The following is a 20382-nucleotide window of genomic DNA, read 5'->3' on the forward strand; positions in this document are numbered from 1 at the left end:
AGCAGCAAGGAAAATGAAATGGAAATGAATGTTATGAATGACACTGACGGTGACGTGCCGTGCGTCATTTTTCACTGACAGATAAATTGATGACAGTTATTTGAGGGTTGCCAAATGAAATCATCAAATTCCTTAAATTAACGCAGGGCTGCATTGTTGTTTAAAAAAACAACAATTAATAGGAGATCCCACATAATATAATTATATGGTCGACCTTCACCAATCTGTCTGACGGATCAAACTATGAAAATATGAAAGAAAATATATTCCAGAACATAAATAAATAGGGTTGCCTAAAGAAATATGGTCAAGGCTATTTTTAATAAATTTTTGAAAAAAAAATTTTTTTCGGCAAATTTCATCCATTTGTTTGACGGACGAAATAAGTTTCAATGGAAAGTATACAACATAAATCAACTAGGTTGCCTATCTTTTTCCTGTCACTATTATGTGGTTGCCGTGTTTAAAGAGGTGACTTTATATCGATAATTGCACTCATCTGTCTGACGCTTGAATTATACATCAAAATTATGGTAATTTTATTGCAAATACAATGGCATAAGGTTGCCTGCGAAAATCCTGTCACAAATAAGGGTTGCCAGGCTTTTAATTAAAATAAGAAGGGAAGACTTTTAGCGATAACTCATAAACGGCTTAACTTATCAAGTTTGTTTTAATTTTATTTGACTGAGTTTTTGAGCACTATTTTTATGATTTTTTTCATATTTTTTGGACAGATGGTTCAAATTTTAGAAGGAAAAATCATTTTTTTTCTTTCTAAACGATTATTTCCGAAATGATTCACTTTATCAAGAAATGTTGTTTAAAGACCCCTATTTATTTTAAAACTCATATCAAATGACATCTTACAACATAGGTATCAAACGAAATAATATCGACATTTCTTGCAATTTAAATTTTACTTCAAAGGTACTTACCTAAAACGAACAAAAACGCTTTTATTCTTTGTTGTGGTTATCAGATCACAATTTTATCGTCACGCCCCAGTAGCGAACCAAGGGAAAGTTCAGATATTCAATTAAAATACATAAATACTTACTAAAATATGTGTTCCGCAATAATTGAATTATTTTATTATATTATAATATATTTATTATCTATTAGCATTTCAATTATGTTTATGTTTAACGAAGATATTGAAGCTTCAATTAATCGCTATTTCGTTCCGCTGTGTAGCGTTTATCGATATATAACATGATTAATATCGACTTTTCACGTCCGTAAAAGAGCACACATATACGTTTTTACGCACACATACACAACCTGGTCATACCTAAAAAGGCGACACCTTGATTTGAAGTCCATCTTGTCAACAGTATGGTTGTCCTTTTTTGACAAACGGCATTTTTAAAAGAGCAAGGAGAGAGAAATGATACTAGTTGCTGCGCCGTCAAAGAGAACAGACAACATTGGGGCCTTGAGTTACATCTCTATAAACGTCAGTCATGATGTCAAATAACGCAAATAAGAATGCACGCAGTATAGAGACTTTTGGCTCTAGTTGGAACCAGTGGCATTGGAACTATCGGTTTTGACCTCATACATTATACAATTTGCCTTATCGTTCGTTGGTTTGGTCACGACCAAACCTGAATCTGACCTTTTTCGTTTCTCGACGATGTCAGCTAGTAAATTGTTTTTAATTAGTTCCTCCTTAAGAATAAAACAGTTATTTTAATGTTACATTCTAAAATAATCCATTCATTTTAGAATAAGATTTGCAGACCTCGAATGTACGGTAAACTTTATATTCTGGCAACACTAAAATCAGTGGTACTATTTGAGCCCCTTATATAAACGCAGAAAGTAGATATTTCAGGAAATTATTGTTTTTCATTTTCAGACGTTGTGTTTCAGTTGCTAAGCAACTGTATTCACGATTTTACGTAGTATTGTTTATTTTAGACTACAGTGATTCGACTTTTTCGGTTTATTTTATTTATACATATAATTTTAATGTGTTAATAATGTCACACCATACAATAGCATTTTTGGAAAGAAAGTCCGACACTGAACAGTTAGAGCCTGTTTTAGAACTAGACGAAAAAGTTAGTGTAATATTTGACCGACCGAAAGAAGTAGGTGAATTCGAAGAAATTCCACCCCTTATATTTGCCCTCAAAGATGTGAAGGAACCGTTGACTTTGCCGTCTTTGAATAACGCCATCTATGAGTTAGGTGTGATAAACTTATGCTGGCCTGAGATAACCGAGCCTGTGTTTGAAACACGAACATGTTTTCCTCCAAGTTACTACACCAATTCCACAAAGGAACGCCTGTTACTGGCTTATGCGGAGAATTTTAGGCGCCAATACAATTTCCACTATAAATTCAAGAGACCTCTTCTACTTCAAGCACCAAATGAATGTGGGTTGCAGGTACATATGAACATAATAATATCGCATAATTTTGTTTTTTGATTCTTGTTTCACTGATTACACAACATTATATTTGTTGGGTACTATATACTATTCTGATTGGTTACCATTGGTACTTTGTAGAAAATGGTGTGTACTACCATCCGGCCAACAAAGCTTTGCTTCCCGAAAACCAACACGTGGCAAGGCGTCGCTTCGCTGGTGTCCGACTTCTTTGACTACGAGCCTCTTTCGAAGCCTATGTTATTGGTAAGAAGTGCATACATTTACATTTTCAACTAGGTACACTTTACGTGCAGCGTTGTTCATACATTTATTTTTCAATTCAACGATATCAGGGCGCGTTTTATTACGCTTACCTATCTCGTCAACAGATGGCGTTAAAGGGTTAAAAGTTCTTAAGTTATGTTATGAACGACTCGTTTTAAGGTTCCGTCACACAGGCGCGTTACGGGCGGGGCGCGCCGCTTTTACATATAAAACGCTCACGCCCCGCCCGGAAAACGCGCCTGTGTGACGGAACCCCGAAACACCCAATACGACCATCATAAACTTACTTTAGTATGCTTTTTTTATATAAGGTTATTGTCGCTACGGTAATTCTAATTAAATAATAATTCAGCTTAATACGTTCTACTGCTGAGCACAGGCGTTCTCTGAACAAGATGGATGGATCAAGGCCTCTCGCTTTGGTCCAAAGCGGGTTGGAAACGTCACATAGCATAGTGAATTTATGCAGGTTTCTTTACGGTTTTATCCTTCACCGAAAAGAGACTGGAAAAATTAAATGTTTCGTATACAAGTTTCGAGAAACTCTAATACTACGAGACGCATAGCGCTTATTCGCGGTCAAGTCTGCGTCTGCTGTTCATATTCATAGATACCTAATGTTAATTTTTGCTTGTGCTTTTTCAATTTGGCTTAGTCAAATTCAATTTAGACACTAAGATGCATTTCTCGGTATGGTTTCGCAATTTGCCAGCAACGGGTTGGTTAATGAGCGTACATGAGGCAATAAAAGTCATAGCATATAAAGGTTCAATCAAGTTTAATCAACATTTTCGAGATCACAAACTCTGTGATAAGAGAGTTATAATTTTATAATCCAAATTTTTAATTTTGTACAAAATATCATCTCTCGAATCTTTTTATTTATAATAAATGTGAAATGCAAATAAAGTTCCTCTCATTGGAGCAGCTGGGTTCGGGCCGCGGACCGCGGCCACGGTGGACAATATTTAACATTACAATAATACACTCTATTATTTAGGAATGTACTTACAATATTAATAATCTCTCAATAATTTATAATTTTGATCACAGTTTCCTTAACTGTTAACTTTAACATATAATACAATTCCGAGTGACATCGAGAATGTCTACTACATATATAAAATACTGAGCAATAGAAAACAATTACACAACGAGTCTAGCTCTAACGCGATAGAGTCATCTATACCTTAACAATATTACCTTGTTCGCACGATTGGCACATCGAATACGATCGCATCCTTTCGCTATTTGGTTTGGTATCTGTCCACAACCGGGACAAGTGGACAGTGTGGACTTGAGAATCTTGTCCGTCCATACTCCCTACACGCTCACACGCACCACACACATCTAAATACACCGTGAACGGTTGAAAGGACGCCGTGACTTAGCAATAAGTTTTGACTTGAGGTAGAACATAGGGATCCAACTATAAACTATAAGGATACAACTAGGAATGTAATCATCAAATGGCAACATACAGCGATACTATTAATAATTATTATATGTATATTCAGAATGTGTGCATCGGAAATCAATTTGTTTAAGATCCATTTAACAGACACTACACTTATTATATTTGTTAAACTGGAAAACTGTAATTATTAAAAACGTTCAAGGAGGCGGCTCGACGAACTCCGCAAACAGTGTCGGGTCTTAACTACTCTTACGACTAAAGGGAAATAATGCATAGCTTTTCTTTTAGAACAAAGAAATTACGCAAATTTGGCTACACATATCACAAGTGAACGCTTACTGGCGACGTAGACTACATATGTACACATAATTGAAGTTATTCCCTGTAGCGAGGGGGCCGACTGTAACCCGCCTATTTGCGACGCGCTGGATCGAGTGCAGCGGCGGGCGTGCGGCGCGCTCGCAAATTATGCAGCAGCGCACGCAGTTGGTGCACGTGCATGCGGGTCACGCTCGGGTCGGCGCTCGCCTCGAGCCACGCCAGGAACTTGTCGCCGTGCTCCAGCGCCTCGGCCGCGCCCGCTTCCCACTCGCCGGGCAACGAGGCCGCGGCTCGCGCGTCCGCCGTGCCATTGTTGAACAGTAGACTGTCGAGCACGGTGCGAGCCTTGGCCTGGCTTTTGTTTTCGGCGGGCTCCTTGTTTTCGGCGCCTGCGCCGGGGCTGGCGGCCGGCTCGGCCACGCGCACCGATTCGCCACTCGGCTCTCGCACTTCACCATTCTGCTGGGGCTGCACTGGGCTCCTTGTGCTAGTTCGCTCCTCCTCGGTTTTCCCTTTCGTTAGATGCGAGTACAGAATGTTTTCTGATGTCTTATCTTTTGGTACCTGTGAGGCCGACTTGAGCTTGTCCTCCGGCAGAGGCATCGCTCCGCCAAACTGTTTGTAATACTGCCACAGCCAGGAGTTCCTATTGTAGTCGAGGTGTGAACTGATAGGGACCGTTGGAGCAACGGGCTTTGGTGGAAGGCTCGGTTCGCTCTTCCCGAGGGTTAGAGGGTGAGCCGCCGTGGTCTGCGATGTGAGATCGAGCATGGCCTGCTGCGTCTTGAGCCAGTACCACAGGGAGTCATCGACAGGCTGGTTAGCGGTAGTGGATGAGACGTGATGACTTGATTTGGAGCTGTGTCGCGAATACGGGTCCGAGTGAGAGTAGTGGTGGGTCTTGCTGCGGTGCTTGCTCGGTTCGTTAATGTTGAGGACGCCATTATGCGCGGGCTTGGGCGAGCGCACAGACCGTAATGCGCGGCTTGCGGGCTGCGCGGACAGCGCCGATAGGCCTGGGTTCAGCTGCGCCAGAAGCGTCAAATTGGTGGCGATTTCATTGAAGCTGAGACCGAGGTGTGAATGAGAAAGACCAGGCAAGTGCGCGAGGCCGGATAACGGGCTGATGGCGCTCATGGAGACGCTAGCACCAGGATCGGGCCTGCGGTCGCGGGGGGATGGCGGAGCGGGGGCGGGATCTGCGCGGCGGGTGGTCAGCTCGACAGGAGCATCAGCGGGCGGGGAGGGGTGCGGGGCGTGCGCGGGTGCCGGCGCCGGAGCCGACAGGTCGAGGCCGGCGTGAGGCAGCGGCGCGGGCGAAGTCGCGGCGGGCGACTCGGTGCGCGCGCGTTTTTCCAGCGGCTCAGTGTCGCTGCTCTTATCGGTGTCAGGCGAGGACAATCGCGATGTCATGTAGCGCAGCTTGTCCTCGTTCTTGCACCACCCGCGCAGCGTGGACTCGGGCACGCCGATGTCGCGCGCGACTGACGCCTTGGACTCGCCATCATTCACGCGCTGGATCGCCTCGATCTTGTCGCCGGGCGTCAGCGCGCGCATTGGACGCTTGCCCTTCGTCGCCATTGTACCACCTCGCCTTCTGCAACAAAATTATAACATTTTAGAACAACTGTTACAGTTAACAAACATATACATACATTTATTTGCTCAAGTTTCAGGTTGCTACAGATGATGATATTGATGATAGTAAGCATTTGTAGGCTAACTTAAGACTTGGGGTTCGTGTCCGTAATTTAAAACAAGTATTTATTACTATGCAACATCATTCCTATTCAAGCCAACATAACACAAAGACACCAATGAGAAGTGGCTAAATTTAATTTAGACCTTGAAAGTTATCTCGTCTTTCCTACCGTGAACTTTTCGAAAAGAAGCACTAATTAAAGGTCGATTTCTAAGGGTGTTAATTTCCTATCAGCTAATAATTACTTATGGCAGGAATAGAATATATAATAATACAGTAAAATTTAAAGTTTATACTATCAATTAATAATTTTGTTACATATTCGTAAAGAGGATGATTTTGATTAATATTTTATCTCGGAAATTAATAAACTGGACGTTCATTAATTTTGTAGGTAGGTGTCCCGCGATGATAATGTGAATGTCGCAAATACATAATTGAATAATGTCCTGTACGGTTACCATCAGTTTGTCACTGACATAAACGCCGTCGAGAACGTAATTTACTTTCTATACATTCGCACTCGCATATTAGTGCAAACGGGATGTATAGAAAGTAAATTACGTTCTCGACGGCGTTTATGTCAGTGACAAACTGATGGTAACCGTACTGTTTACCTACAATGTCACAGATTGCACAAAAACAGACGCGGCCGTTGCACCGCGCGTTATCAGCGTGTATTGCATCGCATACAAACAACGGACTACCTACCGACGGTAACACGTTTGTTCATTTACGAAACTTCTGAAACGCAATTTAGGTAATAGAGTTAACGCGAACCCATAAACTTGCGAAAAGATAAACAAAAAGAAGACATAAAATTATGACCTACGACAACACAGTGGGCGGCAAAAGTTGTCGGGTCGTTGACACGGTGACCTTGTACGCGCTTCGCTCTCGGTCACCGGTAGATGGCGCCGCGTGTTCCGACTCGTGCACCGCTTCTTTAGATGTGTAATGTAAACTGTTTTGACGTTTGTGAGAGCATTTTATTTATTTACTATGATTTTACTCCTTTTCTTTCCAGGTTCGCGTTTCACACACATTTTATATTTTAAATCATTTATTTGTATTTTATGATTTTTATAGTTATCAAGTTATCATCCTGTCTGTTTGTGCATATTTTATGTTAGTTTTTAAGTTACGCACCTTTAGTGTTTTTGTTTTGTTACTATTTTTTTCATGATTTAGTTACCATTTTATGTAGTGTAGGTATAGGATGTATTAACCGTATTAAGTTTATATTAACCGTTAGCTTTCTAGATCCTATAAGTACAATACCTATAAAATATGTAACAAAAAGTTTGGGGGTAGTGTTAATTTTAACGATTTATGAAGTAGGTTTTAAAACTATCAGGATAAAAATATTTTCAGTTTTGAATTATACTTAATTAAATGCAGTGAATGTAAAAGCTAAGGACTTTGTGTATTTTTGGTCTCTTTCTATTAGAATTAGACTAGGCGAGGTCACCAAATTTACAGAATGTGATTTAAAATATAAGTTAGCCTAAACGGTGGCATTTATAAGAGTTTATATATAAAATGTAATTTCGATTTACCCATGATTTACCAAAGTAAATAGAACTTTATCTTTAGTGCAGCACCGTTTAATAAGTAGGTAGTGGTCGCTAAAAAATTTACAAACAACAATTAAACAAATTACCATTTAACATCATGAACTTTTGATCTGACTTCAAAATATTGCGTCTTACCGCCAAGGTTTGATTTTGAAAAGTTAAGGTAAAACCCTCTTATACCTAGGTACTCTAACTGCAGCTTAGTTTTCCATAACTGGTGCAAAAAGTAAAATTAATCTAGGAACAAATTCACAAAAATAACATAAAACTAAACCTTTAAAACTTCGACAAAGTTTTTTGTTTTGGTCTGCAAATTAGTGGGATCCTGCCTAAACAACAGGTAGTCTTTACCTAGTTGTAAACTAATCTAACTTTTGTCGACTCGGCACTGAACTTACTTGCGAGCCGGCACGTGCGCGCTGTTTACAATGTCCGAGAGTGCCGCCGTTTTGCAGGAGTGTCTTAGCACTGAACAGGCGTATCACGGGTGCGCTGAGCGCTCACTGATCACTGTTACACTGATCTCGAGTCACGGTCGCGGGACGTCCGTCGCGGGGCGCGCGCGGCGACTGTGTGCGGTGATAAGGCCCGGCCGCGGCCGGCCGCTTCTCGCCTTTGTGTCCGGCCGGGCGCCCCGCGCCCCGCGACCTCCGCGCCGCCGCGCGGTAAACACCGGCCTAGCCCCCGCACTTTATTATTGCAATTAATTCCCTTCGACGCATCAGCTTTCTCGGCGAACATTACCCTCGCGACAATCGCCCCGTATTCGACCAGTACTTTTTCTAAGTTCGGCCGTGGAAAGTTTCCGTTTTCGGAACAATGAAGACGCCCCTTCAAAAGTTGAAGTACTAAACTTTGTCTCATATTATCGTCTCGCGCTCGTCTACGAAGTAACTAGTTAGCAACTAATTACGCAGTTTTGTTCTTTCAAGAAGCAAACTTTGATTAGATAAGTGTTTACTTAACGATTATGTTTTCGGGGTTGCTACGCGTCGTAGCGGCCGCTACGACCGGTTACGTGATTCTTTCGTTTTAAAACCGTTACGAGTTTCGAGTCCGTTCACTGCAGGTTTTCGTTTGCGGTTTGTCCGTTTCCACGCGCAGGCTCGTGTCAAAAGTGGACTTCCACTTTCGAGACAATGGAGCTGGCATCTGTAGGCCCTCGGAGTAATGAATGTTAGCAGTTAGCTAGTGATTAGTGAGGCGGCGTGCGTCGCGCTGCCTGGTGATTAGTTGGCAGGCGGCCAGGGCTTTCCTTGAGGCCTCGAACGCGGCGTGGGAGGCCATTGTTAACCCGTAAACACTAACACCACCTACGGATAAAATACTCATGAATCCAACCAAAAGCAGTTGGGGACAGAATACTATACAACAGAACTGAAACCATAAAAAAACTTTCTAGTTTAAGACTGTCAGTTGTAATTGTAACTACCTACTTCAGTTCGCTATAAACTACTCGTCGTTTTTGTTTACCTACCTGTTAAGTGTTAGCGTGGATAATCCATCGCCTAAGTCGTGTAATTTCCCACGTGGTGCTAGATAACGCCTATCCATTCACATTATTAGCGCGTTAGCGTTTACATTACATTGCACACTTTGTTTTTGATTTAATCATCGTCTTTAATTTTTTGACAAGTTTATTTAACAATTAAGTTTGTTTAAATGGAAGAGATAAAAAATTAAGACAATAAATATTTATATGTACCTAAGTAGGTAGGTATGTAGTTATCATTTATAAGTACAAATTTTATAAAATAATAAGGTTAAGTACGCAAAATAAAGCAGGAAAATTCCTTAAATGTTACCCAAACAGTACGTACGCTAGATTTTGATGTGTCGTCCCCTGGTCGTCCCAGGTTTAGAATTAATTCTTCCATCAATGGCTTCTTTCATCAAAAACTTTCCAAAACTACTAGTAAGTATATACCTACTTACCTTACTTACGTACCTAGGTACCTACCTAGGTACGTAATAGTAGCTAGCTGTGAGCATAATATATATTAAGGAATATTAAAATTCTGGTGCCTAATATCTTCCGGAAAAAATTTAGTATTTAAATTGGCTTGGCTAAAATCCTTAATGGGCCTCAATTAAATGTCCTATCTATAGCCAGGCCTCGTGATCCCATCACATCACACTGAAAAAATAGGCTTCTTCTTCTCTCCTAAATGATTAGTAAGTAAGTACATATGTAAGTACTTATTAAATCATCATACAGATAGCTCATCCACCTCAGGTTTCGTCAAAATAAAATGTATATTTTCACATATGTCATCCGCAACACGCATCGTCAAATTGACCAAAAAAAAGGAAATTGACCATTACAAAATACACACATAATAATAAAATAAGCCATAAACCTATATTAAATTAATATTTCAAATGCCTAGGGTACGTTTATACTTCTCGGTGCGTATTTTTTTATTTTATTATTTATATACGAGAGCGGTTAATTATTACCAACATTAACTACGTAAGACAAGGCTGAAAGCGTCAGCAATATTACCTATATGGCGTAGCAACAGATCGCATATACCAACGAGTAAGTACTATAGGTAGTTGGTTGCGACACTGCACCGATAGCATGATACCTCGTACGCGGAAAGTCGAGGCTTTTGCCTTGAACTCGCGCGTGACAGGCAGGACTGTTCAATCGGCACAACAACACTGAAATTTAATGTACAATGATTCTCGAGCGTGCCCTTAGAGAATCTCGGAAGAATGTGAAAAACCAAATAATTAGTCAGGTAGTTTGTAGGCAGTGTACGGACGTGGTTTCCCGGGTTGTGTAAAGCAAGTTTTACTTTGAATTAGCGGGGATGATAGATTATGTACATATTTACTTGATTTATGTTAGTTTTTACAGAACAGTACGGTTACCATCAGTTTGTCACTGACATAAACGCCGTCGAGAACGTAATTTACTTTCTATACATCCCGTTTGCACTAATATGCGAGTGCGAGCGAGATGTATAGAAAGTAAATTACGTTCTCGACGGCGTTTATGTCAGTGACAAACTGATGGTAACCGTACAGGGGACCTAGCCGCGTGAAAATCGTTTAGAAGAATAGAAAACGCCATATGTATAAAAATGATTACTTACGTTTCTTTTTCGTTGCATCTGTCATTAGGGTAACTACTTGTAAATTTTCAAAAGGGATAATTTTTGTGTAGTTTTTATAAAGAAATGAACCCTTCGGAAAAAAAACTGTGCATCGTGGCTAGGCCTGTAGAGGTTAAATGGTACTCATCTCCATACAAAGTTCTAAAGATAAAGTTGAAACCGCTTTTTATTAGGTTTACTTATTTGCAAAGATGATGACGTGTCATTAACAGGCGAATACAATAGCCATGTTTAGGTATAGGTAGTTGTACGTGCAATAAAAATTAATTCACCAGGACGCTCGTTCGCCATGCAGTCACCGACATTAAACCACTACCTAGCGACAGTAGCGACGCACCCATCCTTGACTGTCAGCTCTGACTCAGACAGTGACCTATAGATACCTCGCGACTAAAAACTCAAGTCGCGGCGAGTGCACTCGCGATCGGGCTAATGAGTGTGTGGGCGAGCGAGGGGTGGGGTCGAGGGGGCGGCAGGGGGGGAGGTAATGGCGCGCGCGGGGGGTGCCGCGCCGATAACAAAATCACTAGAGAACGTTACGCGGGGATGTGAGAATGAAGATGGCGTGGATGCGGTATGTTGGAATAGGTATTTGAGAATCTTGAGATTGCAATGATGCGCAAAATCAGATAGCATCAAAACCGTTACACCGATTCTTGGATTTGGTAGCCGAGTAGGCCACCGGGCTCCTACCGGCTGCATAATCTGGAAAGCTCTGATATATGAACGAGTGACGAAACGGAACCAATGTTTCGTACTTAACAAACCATCATTACCATTAGTATCATTACATCCGGAGTCCGGACGTTATTGAGTGTATGTTACGGTTTTATTGCAGCGAAACCGTCATCATTTTATTATGAATGACGTTAGAGCATAGAAAAAACCGGGCAAGTGCGAGTCGGACTCGCGCACGTAGGGTTCCGTACCATAATGCAAAAAAAAGGGTCACCCATCCGAGTACTGACCCCGCCCGACGTTGCTTAACTTCGGTCAAAAATCACGTTTGTTGTATTGGAGCCCCACTTAAATCTTTATTTTATTCTGTTTTTAGTATTTGTTGTTATAGCGGCAACAGAAATACATCATCTGTGAAAATTTCAACTGCCTAGCTATCACGGTTCATGAGATACAGCCTGGTGACAAACGGACGGACGGACGGACAGTAATAGGGTCCCGTTTTTACCCTTTGGGTACGGAACCCTAAAAAGGAGTCAGTTCTGCTCTGCAGAAAAACTAGAAATATGATACCAAACTCATATTCTTGTGCCTTCACATTTGGATGCATTTTCTGACCAGGGATTTCCTTGACGATGCTCTTGCTACGACTTCTGGTTTTGTTTAGGTTCCTAACTCATAAAGTGAGTTAAGACATAGCCGGCTTTTGTTTAGGTCACAGGCATTTCCGGCTACAAAAAATTATCAATAAATATAATCCAATTTACCACATCCGCGTTTCCCCGGCCGCGGGAGATCGGCAATGCCCGAAATACAGTGCAGGCAGGGCGCCGCGCCGTAAATCGACGACGGCGGGCCTTTGTGTGGCCTCGGCCGACACACACACCGACCGACAGTCCAAGACACACAAGAACACACACCAGATAAACAAGGCACAGAAGGTTTGGTTGTTATAGGTACAGCGCACGGTCACTAGGACTAAGACTGACCAGTGAAGTACAGTCAGAGAAGTTAAAACTAAAGATATAAAGACAGACAGTATTTAGTTAAGACCTCAGCGGCTCGGGTACACACATATCGGTCAAGACCCATACCAGATATGTATAAGGTACAGAATGCACCGTCCGTTCACGGTGCAGGGATGAGCTAAGCCTGGCTAGAGTGCCTAGGGAGATGGATAGTTCCAGAACCAAAAATATAGACAAAAAGTTCTTAAGGCCTCGGCAGAGACATTTTTCTACACAAACCATCTGCGGTGTGATTGCGATTAGCCGATAGAAATGACTTGTTTACTGATTTACAGCAGCGTAAATCATGAGACAGCTTAAGTACTAGAAACTGAAATAAAGGACAGAAGGAAGGAAAAGGCACTCATCATCTCATAAATTGAAAATACTGGAGATATCTATAGGTATAGGTACCATCTCTAATATGTATCCCGAGGTGTAATTTACATATAAGTTGCTACTTTATTAGTTGCAGATATTTTTACAGCTGATAGTACTCGGTTTCTGGAGTATACTTAAGTATGAAACATTATAGCTTTTACGATGTTTTTTGGAGACAACTGAAAACTAATTTGCTACATAAAACACCCTGTTTATGTGATTTTTAATGTGAACTTATTGAACAGATTCTAGTACCTCTTTTACCTCACCTAACTGTCTAGCCACTTCATCCTATAACCTTTTGCAGTTTTCCCGCCGAAACATAATGAAATTAAATTTTTTGTTCGGTAAATTAAAAAAAATATCAATTTCTATTTAAAGTTAATTGTTTTAAAGTAAAGTATCATCTGTTAAAACAAATTTACACAAAAATTCTCAAGAAAATAATTCAGCTTGGTTGGGAAGAAAGCCTAAGCTCAAAACTCAAAGGTTAGAATTCTAGCCGATGAACCTAACAATTATACGGTTTTTAACTGACATTCAGCCGTAGTGGACCTGCTGTACAAGCACGCTGTGCCTGGAGCCATGGTTATAGTATAGTTGGTGATATGTGTGCGATTAAGGTGTGCAGACACTTTCAAATGCGTGCGTAGGCGCGCCTGAGGTGACCTAACGGTTGCAACTGGGACTTGCGGGTCGACGGGCGGCGCGAGGCGTGACAATGATCAAGCTTTCGTTATTCACACAAGTGTTGTAAGGGCTACCTCTTGCTACAATCTGCTTGATCAATAAGCATGCTTGGTATATTTGAAGTTTGGTGTGTCAGGCACCTTTTGAGTCGACCTACCTAAGGATGCGCGGGAGCGAGTGACAACAACCAACAACAAGACAAAACCCGCACAAATATTGAGACTAAACTCAATTACAAACTGGTGACCGAAGGGCTGGCGGCTACCTCGCACAACGTATCAGCATTGCGATACAGCGAGGAAATGCCGCCAGCGTCCTCGGTACAATGCCTCAGGGGCCTATTTTAAATTTAAGCTAGTTAATAATTTCGTTTAGTAGTACCACTGTATATATATTGTATATTACAAACCATATTGGAATAAGCGATTCACAATTTTTTTATCGTGTTATAGTTTTCATTTCCGACATAATGATGACAGCGATATTATTATGTCACAATTCAGGGTTAGATTTCCGGTACTGACAGGAAAATATTACTTCCAGGTAGGTACCTATATAATAATAATAATTGTATCCTTATAGAAACCCGATCATTTCGTCCTTATAACGTCATTACAATTTATGACGTTTGATACATTTATACGTAAGTACATTATGTTGTAGGAAAGCCAATATATTCACGCAAGTCTTGCAAAATAAAATAGGTTGGTAACAGTGGCAATAGGTAATGCTCTCGACTCGCTACCACTCACTCCGGTCGCTACAGTAACCAAATTTGAACGGCTATGTCGCAGGATGCCTACGTCTACCCAGTTTCATATTTAGCTTCCATTGTATTTACGAAAAAAAATCTTCAAAAACTCTTTGATGATACGCGTGGCCGGTGTTTTAATTGCGAAAATGGAGCTACTGCATTTATTTATAGTTAGGAACAATTTAAAAGCGACGTCTGACTGCCGCCAGCGAATATCACGTGCTTGTTTTCCCTAAGCTCGACTGCATCGGTGCATGCGCAAATGCATCCGCGTCGCGGCCGCGGACGCGAGGTCGCGCTTGACGCATACTGTCACGGCCCTGCATATCTCTAACCAACCGAACTACACGGCATTGTATAAAATTATATGCGCGAGATAACGATTTATTTAGGTACTTCCAAACAAACTATAATTGGCAAATCGTACGACTTACAGTTTTCTCTAAACTACATGGCTCCGCGTGTGATAGCGACCGGGATGATTCACCCATTATCGTCTCAACACGGACAATTCGTTCGCGATTAATTCTGCAACGGATGTATGTAACATTGTAGGATTAGGAGATTACGTACATTGTAAAGTAATCTGAGATGATCGTGAGAATTTAAGACTTATGTCTTGACTTTGTATGTGCGTATCATTTATCAAGTGACGTCGTAACATACAACATAGATAGTGTATCGATAGGTATCCTCTAATATGCTTTATAGTTTTTATTTCAGTCCGTTAGGTTAGGCCATAAATAACTAATACAAAATAGTGTAGAGTATATATGGACGCCGGCAACTCCAGTAGGGCTACCGCCAATACCGAAAATCGTCAATTGCGGGCATTTTTCTCTGTCACTCTAATTACGCCTTCATTGGAGTAAAAGAGTAAGATCCCCGCAATTTGCGAATTTCGGTTTTCGCGGTAGCCCCTCAGAGGTGTTACATGCGCGTTGCCGACCCTGACACTCCGCACTCTCGTTGAGCTCCGGCAACATTACTCACTGGCAGGAACACAGCACTATGACATTGATTAGTTTGAAGATAGGTATATATAAAAAAACTGCCTTGATAACCTGCTCCTCTATTGGGGCTCCATAGTCAACACAAGGAACCCTTATTTGAAGTCTGTTAAATAAAAAATGTATTCATTGATATTTGTTTCAGACTATGTACTACCTAAATAACTGTTTTAGTCACTGTGTCTGAAAACCCGGGTAGCCTATAGGCTATTAAGTCTTGAAGGTCATTTCAACAGCGCAAAGTGAGAGTTAGCGTCACGGTTTTTACCAATTGCTCATTAGTCTACAAACAGGATAGGTATTGTCGCGCATATTACATTTCGTCCACTTAAACACGTTTGAAAAGGGAATAAGTACTTTAGTTTATACCTACCTATCACAAAACGGGACAAAACCCTCCAGTGTTTGAGACTGTCACCAATGTCGCCATAGTTTGCACCATAACTTTTGTTTCAATTGACGCATTATTGATCGCTTTTACTTCTTGCAAATGTTGAATGGCTACTACAGTCACTGGGTTTTCGAGGCTCATCAGTCTTCATTGACATCGGTTCATTCTTCAGCCTATGTTTAGGTACAAACTATGGACTTCCGTGCATTTGCATTCTATTGTATCTTACTCTATTATTTCCCGTTAATTAGGTGTTCCTCAGTGCACATCGTGAGTTCAAGTCCAAGGGACTCGTTATCCCTTTCCTTATGGATAGCGTTTCCTGTTCCGCGAACCGCGGAGGTCGGTGTGCATAACAAAGAGGTGACGTACCCCCATGCGTTTGCGCAGGTAAAAATAACCAATAGATTGTCGTAATGTTTTGAATAATTCTTGTGTTTACTTTCGCTACATTGTTTATTTGATTAGACAGAACCCACGTGAGCTTATTATCCGTAAAGCAACTTGTTGGGTTATTGGGCTTAGTACCTATACAAAGGTGAGTTTCGCTCAAGCAATACAATTAATATTTTCTATAGTTTCGCTACCGATGCGATAGCTACCTATGTACCTAGTACCTATCCACCACGGTCGAGTCGATCAAGGAAATTGAAACATGGCTACTTACCCGTGTGATAATTGTTGTTAGCGACTATAATTATTTTTAGCTATTGGTTAGAGCTAGATTTGATGTTCAGGATATCTGCCATACAGACCTTATTTAGCTAGCTGGTGCTTCTGGGGATAGCATGGCTTTAGCTCGCTACATAGACACGCAAGGGCCCACGCCGGTTATCATGTTAAGAATTATAATTATGTCGAAGTCTTCAGCTGATGCTGTTACGTTTCTTGCATTATAGTTTGTTTACACAAAGACACCGAATCCTGAATCCATGCCTCCTTGTGATAATCGCCGTTTTTCGAAAACTAGATCAGTAACGACCTAACGATAAAAAGCTCCCTTTAGGACGTTGATATTTTACAGGATCATTACATTGTATTGTTAAAAACGGTCACATAGGAGCGGCTGCGTTTGCCATTGTTTCATGCGTCGGTTGACATTTCGAGTCCCGAGCGATCTCGTATCAGCGACTAGACCAGTAACTTCTCATAGGGGCTGCATTTTTGGTCACAAAAAAGCTCATTGAGACGTCATTGCGCTCGTTGCGTCGGACAAAGGAGAGCATGCTTTATGCTAGTTTTTACATTTCCTGGGCATAGACAATAGGTGCTGAGATTGCTGAGATAGACAGGAAAGGGTCACTGTATGATGTATCGTGACAATTCTCGAGCACGTACTCTATCCTATGTTTTGTGTATGAGGAAACTAAACTTTATACGTAAATTGATAAGGTTTCTTTTCAGTTATTCGGTAGTGTAAGAAGCGAGCTTTTGAGAGTTTATTTTCCCTTATGAATAATAATGTTAGGTTTGGAACAAAAAAATATTGTATGGGTATGTTCCGCGTATGTGTGAAGCTACGAAATTTGATATTTCTTAATTTATTCTTTAACCTTTGGCTTCTGTTTTGGGGATCAGTCCGTTAAATTACGGGATAATTCGAAGTAATTCTGAACTATGCAAATTGTGATGGCTAGATCCTGGTCTTAAAAGGCGTAGGTGAGTGATACAAATAACGCCTACACTTATGGCACAGCTCTTAAAATTGAGAATATAATCGGCTTGTTACTAACAGCGTTCAGCGTTAAATTTACATACTTTATTTTAGTAGTTAAATACGTTCAGGATAAGATCCATTAAGCTAAATCTCATAAAATTACATCTACATTAATCAGAGTATAATATTCGAAGTGTTACGTTTCCTCTAAAATCTCAAAATACCTAGTTTTTAAAATAAATTTACTTTAACTTATGTGATAGTCTCGAATTGTCGCTAAATTTATTTATTTATTTATTTAAATTGGTTCGACTAATACTGGAATTGTCTGATACTAATAATTTACAATCTTTAGTAAAGATAAAGGTGATGGTACTGATGGTAAAGAATCTTTAGTTCGCCAAATCGACCCCAAGTAAGTTTCTAAATAAGTCTAGCTTTTCTTTAACTTTTCTAGAAAGTGAAAGTCTGAAAGTACTCGGTAATATCACTCTCACGGTTTTACTGTCAAGGAATAGTACTCTTGGGTACAATAGCGAGTTGTAAATTAAAATGCCTCCCCTAATAAAGACCGGTGAAGAGCGATACACAAAACAAATTTAATATCTGAGGGAGCCATTACCTGTTGCCGCCTCGTGCGTGCTCACAGATGAAAACAAATTCGCCATTTTTAAAGGTCTAATGTTGTTGATTTTTATGGGTTAAATATTACCTACTAATATTAAATATTATATGTATTACCTATAATTTGGGTAAATTTGATTGTCATCGTGAGTTATTAGTTAGCTATATAATGAGATTTATTAATTATTAGTTGCCCACATACATATGTATATGTATTTCGAAATCTGAATCTGTTATATTAGAATGACTGATGACTGATGACCGCGGGCAGCGTCGGCGCGGCGTCGCGTCGCTAGCATGTGTGAAAAGTGCATTGGGCTGTGTGGGTTGTGACTGTCTGCCCGATTCGAACTTCAAGATACGTCAATTAATAAATCTAGAAACGATCTAGATCGTTTTTGTTTGAAGAAACGTCACATTTGACATTGACATCTAATCCATATCGTTTCTAGATCTATTAATTGACGTAAGTATCTTAAAGTTCGAATCGGGCCGTGTGACTCGTAGTCACGCGGATTTAGTCACTCAAGTAGGTAAGGTTGACGAAATATAAAGTGAGCCGATCTCTCGAAAAAGTTTGAACAAAATTATATTTCGTCAACTTTACCTCAAAATTTTCCAGACCAGATTTTTCGAGAGTTGTGTTACCTATCTGTAGCATTAGGTATTCTGTGGCGTGGTACGAATCGCGTTTCCCACGCAGACCTAGGAAGGGCTTAAGTACATATAACAAACAGTTAAACATGTGTGCTCTTTTTGATTGCGACTTGCAGACGAAATGGTTGTTGCTAATTAAACCGTTTTATAACCTTTTGTTTCACTTAACGCTGCTTTTACGGTGCTTGTATAGAAATGCTTAAGGTATTGGACGAATAAAAGTTTTTAGGGTCTCTAATAGAATTATGTACCTATAAGTAAGTAACGATTTTAGTATCTTTCTTCATTAGTGTCTTTTCCCAACTTTTTTGGGAATTTGGAAATAGTGGGTACTTACCTAAAGTTATTTAGTTAATAATCGTTTAACGGGAAAGGCGTCGTGTTCTACTTACTTACCTGTTTATTCCAACCTAAACTGTATGTATTATTAATGGTAGTCAAATAGGCTTCAAAATTCATCACGATACTGAACCTACCTCCTCTCAAAATCGTTTTCTACTATAATTATACTGCACAGAGAGAGATTAGCGCTGCAAGCAATTAACGTTTTATCAGAGTCTACCTGTGTGCTCGACGTTTCCTTATCAGCGTTATTTGGAATTAGCATCTTTTGTTTCGGATTAAAAAAGAAAAGCAAAAATGAATCGGGACTGTGAGTTTGGTACTAGAACGATGAATTCAAATTGAAGCAATATTAAAATTATGTTAACGTGTCACATTTCCTGTTACATACCTACGTAATAATGTAATACTTAGCTATAATTTATACTTTAACTATGACTTATCGCCCAACCCCTGTGCTCTATCTGTCTATACGAAGTACCTAGTCTAATAATCTAGAATATTTAGACTGCCCAGTAGCGGGCCGCCTATGTGACGGTACTCTTAACCGACTTCAAAAAAAAGGAGGAGGTTATCAATTCGACCGTTTTTTTTCAACAGATTTAGTTTATTACATTTGTGATAATTCCTAAAAGTCTGTTCTAACAGGCGACACGGGCCTCTAAATTCTACGTATTTTACATCTTGTGACATTGGAATTTGGAATGCAATGCACCTTGCATACGTATGGAAAAAACCGAACGCGATAGTCGAGTCGTTAGCAGATAATTCAAATATGGAACGAACCGAATTGCATTTTACCCGCGGCCGCGGCTGCGCACGTTCGATAAGGGATTTCCGAGAAGCGGCATTGTGACGCACCCGTCCGCGTCCCTAACTACTTAACCGTAATAAGTGGCAAGCAACAAAGCGCCGTGCGCCGCGGACCTCGGGCTCGGACACCGCGCCCCCGTACCCGGGTATTATTATTACGAGTTGAGGGAGAGTTAATAGGTCCGCGTATTTTTTTTTAATAGATAAATGTTTATTTATATTTATTTATTTATTTATTTATTATAATGTCACTTACAGTATACACCAAACATGACACATAGGAATATAAGCATTAAATTGAATTATACATAACTATAATAATTAATAAATTATTAACGAAAAAAAAAAAACAGTATGTCATAACTTAAATAATATTATTATCTAATCAGTACTAATGGTGCTCGGGGCGACTATAGCCTCGAGGTAGCGCCCGGCTGTGGCTAAGAATCTCGGTTCAGGAGTCGAAAATAAGTCCAATGAATCGTCTTGGGCCAATATGGCGTTAATCAGCTTTAGAGCTCGGTAGAGAGGTGAGTGGGAATTCGACTTGGTACTGGTGTTTGGGAG

The 20382-nt window shown here is 40.4% G+C and overlaps 2 protein-coding genes across 4 annotated transcripts in view; one reads left to right on the top strand and one right to left on the bottom strand.

The window, feature by feature from the left end:
• Nucleotides 1-1872: 1872 nt before the first annotated feature.
• The window catches only part of LOC134799584 (dynein regulatory complex subunit 7), a 186353-nt gene continuing 167843 nt past the window's right edge, over nucleotides 1873-20382 (top strand). For 2 of the 3 annotated variants that reach the window (XR_010145430.1, XM_063772017.1), the window contains exons 1-2: nucleotides 1873-2399; nucleotides 2523-2648. Coding sequence is in view for 2 of the 3 variants with exons in the window: in XM_063772017.1 (XP_063628087.1) it covers nucleotides 1989-2399; nucleotides 2523-2648 (537 nt within the window). In the remaining variant the exon portion in view is untranslated. The remainder of the gene's footprint in view (nucleotides 2400-2522; nucleotides 2649-20382) is intronic. The other variant, XM_063772018.1, reaches the window with a different exon arrangement.
• Nucleotides 3431-8630, bottom strand: LOC134799582 (protein distal antenna-like). The gene is made up of 2 exons (XM_063772015.1): nucleotides 8085-8630; nucleotides 3431-6004 (listed from the first exon to the last, which is right to left on the bottom strand). The coding sequence occupies exon 2, from the start codon at nucleotides 5986-5988 to the stop codon at nucleotides 4498-4500; it is 1491 nt and encodes a 496-aa protein (XP_063628085.1). The 5' UTR covers nucleotides 5989-6004; nucleotides 8085-8630; the 3' UTR covers nucleotides 3431-4497.

Source organism: Cydia splendana, chromosome 18 (assembly GCF_910591565.1).
Source record: "Cydia splendana chromosome 18, ilCydSple1.2, whole genome shotgun sequence".
Lineage (NCBI taxonomy): Eukaryota > Metazoa > Arthropoda > Insecta > Lepidoptera > Tortricidae > Cydia > Cydia splendana.